The sequence below is a fragment of the Balaenoptera borealis genome (assembly GCF_965194805.1).
Source record: "Balaenoptera borealis genome assembly, chromosome: 15".
Taxonomy (NCBI): domain Eukaryota; kingdom Metazoa; phylum Chordata; class Mammalia; order Artiodactyla; family Balaenopteridae; genus Balaenoptera; species Balaenoptera borealis.
In genome coordinates, this window is record NC_138871.1 from 88,409,945 (window position 1) to 88,417,683 (window position 7,739).

General features: G+C 58.9%; 1 protein-coding gene across 1 annotated transcript; it reads right to left on the minus strand.

The window, feature by feature from the left end:
- Nucleotides 1–2,516: 2,516 nt before the first annotated feature.
- On the minus strand, nucleotides 2,517–5,486 carry SOX11 (SRY-box transcription factor 11). The gene has a single exon (XM_082357067.1). It carries the CDS (start codon nucleotides 5,370–5,372, stop codon nucleotides 3,996–3,998), a length of 1,377 nt encoding a protein of 458 aa, XP_082213193.1. The 5' UTR covers nucleotides 5,373–5,486; the 3' UTR covers nucleotides 2,517–3,995.
- Between the last annotated feature and the right edge of the window lie 2,253 nt (nucleotides 5,487–7,739).

Below are 7,739 nucleotides of genomic sequence, written 5' to 3' on the forward strand. Positions count from 1 at the left end.
ATCAAAACAGCCTTAAATATTGTTAAAAGCGCATTCAAGCGCCTGTCCTGAGTTCTAACAGGTTTTTAATTTTAGATCGCCGATCATCTGTTTTTCTCTTCTTTTACTATCAAGAACTTAGGCTACATAGCTTTTTAAAAATTTTCATCCAGACTACGTGTTTCCATTCTGAAGCCAAATCATTACATGTTACTAAAGTTTCTACCTCACCACAGAAAATGTCCGATTCATCTATGATTGAAACATAAAATACATGCAACGTTTTCAGATTTTCAAAGTACATAGACTCAGTCTTATAAACGGGTTTGTGTTTTCAACAAGTTTTAGAACTGCAGCAGAGGGTCGCCACGTAAAATCCCCAGCACAGAGAAGTGTCAATTGTAAACCGCTGGTTCAATTATTCGTGGCTAAAATGAATGTCCCACCAACGACTACATCAGTCTATCATTTGGGGGGAAAAAAAAGAAAAAAGGTAAACAATTCCAGAAATCCAGTTCTAATATTGAGATCCTTGTTAATACCCTCAGCACTTTCTCCTCCCAAACGGTGTTCTACTGAAATCTGATGGTTCCTAGAAAGGAAAACAGCCACAGAAAAAAAAAATCTGTCCGTCTACTGCCAAAGCCTGCTGGCTTCGCATCGCAGGGGTGGGGTCTGGGGTGGAGGCTCGCGGCGAAGAGGAGCGAGGCTGCGGGAGGCCGAGCTGGGAGAGCAGGGGCCAAAGAGGCAGGGGAGAGGGGCAGCGAGGGCCGAGGGGCGCCGGGGCCCCTCCGGCCTAACAGCTCGCGGTGGTGTGTGGCCGCTTCCCTTTGGTCTCGCCAAACCTCGGCAGAAATGGAGACCAAACCTTGGTAAATCAATTCAGTAGGTTACGAAGAGAGTCGTGATGATTTTGCACCGAGTTTTTTCAATCAGCCACGGCAAGCGCCCGCGCTCGGAGAGGCAGAGCTGGAGGGCTGGCTCTCGGGGCCCTGCGCGGCCTCCCCCCGCAGCCTCCCTGCCTCCCTCGGCGCGGCCCACAGGGCAAGAGGGGCGGAAGGCACGGAAAGGGAACCGGAGCCAGGGGCGCGCGTGCCGGGCCGCGCCCGCCAGCCGGGGCCCGTCGCGAGGGCTCGGAGATACAGGCCGGGTCTGGGGAAACGAGAGTGGGGGGAGAAGCGGGTGCACTGGCCAGGCAAACGGTCCCCAAGGCGGCAGCTGCAGGAGGAGAACAACGAAGAAGCCGAACCACCTTCCCCGAGGCGCCCCCCGCCCCAGGCACCTTCCAGGGCGGCCTTCAAGCCGGCGCGCAGCGAGGCAGCCGGGGGCCCGGGTTGGCTTTCTCGCTCCCGCCCCGCAGCCCGGCGGCTCCCCTCCCCAGCCGGCGGCTTCGGGGCACCGGGGCGGCTCTCCCCGCGTGCCTCCAGGCCCCAGGGCGCGGTGCGCCGAGGCGCACGCGGCGGCCGGGCGGGGAGAGCCAGGCGCCCGGGACCCGGGCTCTGTCCCCCGGGTCCCCGGCCGCCACGCAGGCGCCCTCGCCCCCCCCCCGCCCCCCGCAACCCGGCCCATTCCGGCGGCTCTGCGCACACAGACACCCCAGCGGCCGCGGCTCCGGTCGCAGAGCGGCCGTGCCACGTTCCTCCGCCGCCCTGGGCCAACCCTCCGCGCCCTCCTTCCCCAGCCTTGGACCCGCCGCGCCCCGCGCTCCCACCGACAAGGGGGCGCCGGAAAGAGACGGACACCGACCACCTCTCCCCTGCGCCGCTCACTGCTCGAGGTCAAGAAGTGTAGCGGCGCCTCCCACCAGCGTCCACCTCTGCGCACAGGCGGAGATGCAGCGTCAAAAAAAAAAAAAAAAATTCAAAACTGGAAACGGCTGTCCCCACCCTCTAAGGAGGGAGAGCGGCGGGGATGCAAGCGTTCTCAGCGCTGGCCACCCACGGGCGGCTGTCACCGCGACGCGCAGCGCCGACGCGGCCCCTCGCAGAGAACGCAGACCCCCGCGGGCGCAGGACGCTGACCGCGCGCTGGCACCGCGGTCCTCGCCCAGCCCGCCCCGCCCGGCCCGCTCCCCGCGCCTCCCCGCGCCGCCCGCCCGCGGCCCGGATGGGTAGGGAGAGGAGGGCGGCAGTCGGGGAGGAGGAGGAGGAGGTGAGAAAGGAAATGGGGGGTGGGGAGGAAAGGGCAGGCGGAGAGAAAGCGTCCCCGGATTTTCTTAACCGGCCACCGAAGAAGAGAAAAAAGAAATCGGCCTGCCCATTGAGCACTTTCAGCCTAAGCCCCCGAGTGTGGGATCCTCTTCTGCCACCTCCCACCTGAGCACACACCGGCCTTGTCTCTGCGCTGCGACTACAGAACGGCCAGGATGACTTCCATAGAGACTATGGGCGATGCGAGTTTCTATCAGTTCCAGCTGATTTATTAAAATTGTCAAGATACAGACTTCCAGCACCAAAAAAAGAAAAAAAAAAAAAAAAAAAACAGGGCAATGATGTCGACAGTGCATTGAGTCTGCTTTGCCACCATTTGCTACAAAATATGCAGATGGTCTGTACTTTATTTAGATTATATTGCACAAAATGAGAAACTTTTTAAACTATGTGCCTTTTTTTCTTTTTGCTAAAAATCGAGAATCCAGTTTCAAACCTTCCATTTGGGGCCCCATCCACATATCACAGCGTATGAGATACATAAAGTCCTACTATAGTACAGTACATATACAATCTTTAAACTAAGATAACAGCTCTGAGGTCTATATCACCATTTTCAATAAATCTTTACCTACAAATATTGAACAAATCTCTACTATAGCTGTACAAAAAAAAGTTTGCTTTTTTTTAAACCACAAGGCCTTTAGATGCAAGGATTATTTTAAAATTTTAATCCTTTTTAAACCAGGACGTAACGTACCAACATACTTGCATGCTAAAAAAAACAGAGGAAAAAAAGAAATCAAAAGGGAAGAAGTGCCTGAAAGTCTTACTGAAAAAACACAGCAAGAATGTTCCCTTTTCACTGTACAAAAATACGCCTGAAAATATATTAATTTTTAAAAAAGACTGAGGTCTGTTATGTATCAAAAATGTTTCAATACCTTTTGTACTGAGGTCTAGGCTGTCTGGTATTCAATCAAGGAGGTATAGGGAACAAGTTACAAAAAAAAAGTTGGCAAGTAGAAATCACATTTGTAAAACCATAAACAATTTGATCTGAAAAGTAAACTCTGATCTTAAGTCAGTTCACAGTTTTTTTTTTCTTTTTTTTTTTTTGTAAGCGTTTGTACAGTCTGCATTTTTTCAAGCTCCCTGCAGTTTTGTTAAGAATCGGATGCATAGAAGACATCAGTTTTCTCCCTCCAAAAAAATAAAATCAAATAAAAAATTTGCCATGGTCCCTTTTTGTTTTTGTGTTTGTTTAAAAAAAAAAATCACCAGTTCTTTAAGATCTCTTAAGAAAAAAAAAAAAAAAAAAAAAAATCTCCAACCAACTCCCTAGCGTTAACAGTCGCGCTGCCAAAGGGTCCTCCGCAGGCGTCTTCCAGACTTCAAAGCCCGACCAGCTTCACACAGCGCCTTCCGGAGCGGGTCCTCCCTCCCCTCCCCCGCCCCGCCCCTCCGCCTTTGTTGCAATCGCGAATTTCAGAAAAAAAAAAGAAATAGTAATTACAAAAACACATTTGAGGGGGAAAAAAAATCACAACTCCAGACTAGGTATGCAACTACCTTGAGACACGATCAAGGAAGGGAGGGGGGACAAAAAAAAGGACAGGAAAAATGTTTCAAAACTACTCATTTCACTTTAACTCCACCAAAATTTTCATCATCTTTTCCAATTTCTTTGTGTCACGACATCATATCAATATCAGCATCTTCTTCTCTCCCCTCCACCCTACCGCCACCACCATCGACACCACCACCTCTCCTCCGCCTCCTCCTCCTCACGACCACCACGACTTCCTCCCAAGGAGCCCTGCTCTGCACCCGCCGAGAGAAAGAGCGAGAAGCGGGGCGCCCCTCTCAATACGTGAACACCAGGTCGGAGAAGTTCGCCTCCAGCCAGTCCCCCGCGATCATCTCGCTCAGCTCGGGCGTGCAGTAATCGGGGAACTCGAAGTGGGAGCCCAGGCTGCCCTCGCTGAACGAATCCAAATCCTTATCCACCAGAGACAGGGACAGGTTCCCGGCCGCCGCGCCGCCCCCCAGCTGCTGCTCGCCGGCGCTGTGCGCGCTTTGGGAGAAATTCAAGCTCAGGTCGAACATCAGGTCGTCGGCGTCCTCGCCGCCGCTGCTGCTGCTGCTGCTGCCGCTGCTGCTGCTGGACGAGGACGACGACGAGGACGAGGAGGAAGAGGAGGTGGAGACGGAGCGCGAGGACGCGGGCGACAGCGCGGGCTGCGCCAGCGGCGGCGGGTGCTGCTTGGTGATGTTCTTGAAGCTGTAGTAGAGGCGGCTGCCGCCCCCGGCGCCCGCGGTCGCGCCGGCCCGCACCTCGTCGTAGAGGCTCGCGCCCTCGGGGGACTCGGCCGCGCTGCTCAGCGTGGGGCTGGCGGGCACTTTGGCGACGTTGTAGCGTCTCAGCAGCTGCGGCGGCTGCTGCCCGGGCGGCTGCAGGAGCTGCGGGTGCGGCGGCTCCTCGTCCTCCTCGTCCGCCTCCTGCTTGATCCGCAGCTGCAGCTCGTCGTCGTCCTCGTCGTCCTCGTCGTCTTCGTCCAGGAACACGCACTTGACCGTCTTGCCCGCGCCGCCGCCGCCGCCGCCGCCGCCCGCGCCGCTCCCGCGCAGGCTGCCGAGCACGTAGTCGTCGCCCGCGCCGCCGTAGTCCCCGGGCTGGGCCGCCTTGCCCGCGCCGGCCTTGGCGCCGCCGGCCGCGGGGGCCGTGGGGGCCTTGAGCTTGCCGCATTTCTTGCTCGAGCTCTTGGAGGTCTTGGCGCCGCCCGCGCCGCCGCCCGCGCCGCCGCCGCCGCCCGCCGCGCTCTTCTCGGGGCTCTGGCTGGCGCTGGGCTTGGCCGAGGGGTCCATTTTGGGCTTTTTCCGGGGCCGGTACTTGTAGTCGGGGTAGTCGGCCATGTGCTTGAGCCGCAGCCGCTCCGCCTCCCGGATGAACGGGATCTTCTCGCTGTCCTTCAGCATTTTCCACCGCTTCCCCAGCCTCTTGGAGATCTCGGCGTTATGCATGTCCGGAGACTGCTCCATGATCTTCCTGCGCTCTATCTTGGACCACACCATGAACGCGTTCATCGGCCTCTTGATGTGGCCCGACGCCGTCTTGCACCAGTCCGGGTCGCTCTCGTCCAGGGCCACCGGGCTGCAAGCCATGAATTCGCCCTCCTCCGTGTCCAGCGCCTCCCGGGGCAGGTTGCTCTCCGCTTCCAAGCTCTCGGCCTGCTGCACCATGATCCGCTGCGGGGCTGGGCGCTCCAACCCGGGCCGCTCGGTCTCGTGCGGAGCTCCCCCTCCCCCTCTCGCCCCTCCACCTTCCCGGGCAAGTTGCAAAGTCCTCGGCACCCCGCGTCCGCGGCTCCCCCCCTCCCCCCCGCCCCCCCTTCCAGGCTGCACACAGCGGCTGCGGCGGCTTCGGCGGCGACGGCCGCCCGCTCGCGGGGAGCTGCGGCCGCGACGGGAGAGGCGGCGGCAGCGGCGGCGGCGGCAGCGGCGGCGGTCGAAGCAGCCCGGGACCCCTCTCTCCGGCTCGTGGCTCCCGCCGCGAGCGCCGGACGCCGAACACTCCCAGGCGCGCGCGCTCCTTCTGCAAAAAGTTGAGGGCTCTCTCCCAACTAGTTATCAGGGTGTCATATGGGTGACATCACTCCCTGGGCCAGCCAATGGCTGGGGGCCGGCTCCGCCCATCTGCCTTTATTAACTCCGCGGCCCCTCCCCCTCCCCCGCCCTCGGGGCTGCTTTGCAAAGATGGGGGGTGGGGGAGGAGGAGGCCTGTCTGGAAATATGTTATTTTTAAAAAATCCGCGTGTGTGCACAGCTGCGCCTCTCCCCGGGATGCTCGGGAGCCGCGCACGGCCGCGCGGCGGGCCGGCGCTCACGGGGCGAACCGGGCTAGTCCCGGCGTCGCAGCGAACCGAGGACCGGGTCCCCGGAGAGGCCCGGCGCCCCTTTGTGCCCGGTCCGGGGTAGGCCGGTCGGAGTTAGTAGACCAGGCGCGCGCTCGCTCGCCGCGGGCGCACGCTCGGGCACGCGCGCAGCCCGAGACGGCGGGTGCGGCCCGGCCCGCCCGGTGGGCGCAGCTGCTCCCCGGCGCGCCCCCGGGGGCTCGGCCGCTCCCCGGCGCCGCGCGCCGCCCGAGTCCGCCCGCGGCGCCCGCCGCACCCCGGCCGACGGAAGGTGGCGCTTTAACACAACAACCTTCCCGGGGCACGTGGACTCTCTCCTCCTTTTCCCTTTCTCCTTTTCTCTAAGGCAGAGACATCCGTTTAAAGCCCGAGAGGCTGGATTCCCCCTCCTCCGTTTGCGTTTTCCGTTTTGTCCTTTTCCCCCGTCTGTTCTTCCTCCTCCGCGGTGTTTGGAGACGCCGCGGTGCGGGTTTGGAGGCGCCGGGCCCCCGCGCGCCCCGCCCCGGGCGGAGGCCGGAGTAACGGTCCGTGGGGCTCAGCGGGGACCGGGTCCTCGCCTTCGATCCGGCCACTCCCCGGGCTGGTGCTAAACCGGGTCCGGGACCGGAGAGCTTCGGCACAGCCCCGCCCCTGCGTCGCTCGTCCCCCCTCCCCTCTCCCACCCCTTCCCCGTCCCCTCCCCCCTCCCACCCCTTCCCCGTCCCCTCCCCCAGACCCCTCCCCCTCCTTCCCAGTCCTCCCCTTCCTCTTTGTCCCCTCCCCCTGTCTCGGTCACCAGCGCCCTCCAGAGCAGCCTCGTCCTGAAATCTCGCCCCGAGCTAGCACGCCTTACGGGTCACTCGCTATTGTAGCTGAACAACTCAGACCAAAGAGAAAACCAGGAACACCCCAAGTTTCCAGTCGAAATATTCCCTGTGTCTGTGGCAAGGTGGGACCGACTGCCCGTAGAACAGAGACTCGGTGAGCAGGCTAGCTGATGTCAAGCCCGGACCCCGTCCGTCTCACTCTGATATTTCCAAACGCGTTTTTCTTTGTGTGTCCCTGTTACCCGTCTCTGGATATTCTGGGGGCAATTTAGAGAAAACCGCCGCTTCCTATGCATCCTCTGCTGTCCTCATCCCCGTCTTCACACCCTCCGGCGTTGGGGAGCTGGCAACTTTGAGGAGTTCCTAAGATGCTGCCCTGAGGATTTCACAAGAAATGTCAGCTGCTCAGCACTAGTGAAATTAGCCAAACCTGTTTCCTTTCAGGTGCTCTCTCTGCGAAAAAAATACTGCATTACCTAAGCATTGCAGTTTTTCTGACGTCTTTAATGACACAAAATGGTACCATGTTTTCACAGATCCGTATTATTATTATCATTTTAATCTTCATGGCCATACCCTCCCCCACCTACGTTCATCCTAAAGAAAAACTACTGCATCAAATACTTGTAGTACTCAGGCCAATAAGGCTGGCGGTTTGTTTTTTTAAGGGCCAGAGGAACCGAAAGAATTTACAGTCGTTCTTAGGGGGTAACCTGAAATCTGGAGATGTATGAAACCCAAGGCAGTGTGTGGAAATTCATCTTCTCCCCGCAAGGCCAGCCCTGCATCTTGTTTTTCTCCTGCCTCACAGGCTTCCCAGCTATTCCAGCCGTTGGGAACACCACAGGAGGGTAGGGGTGGCCTGGGTGGTGACCCTACCCGCGCTGCAC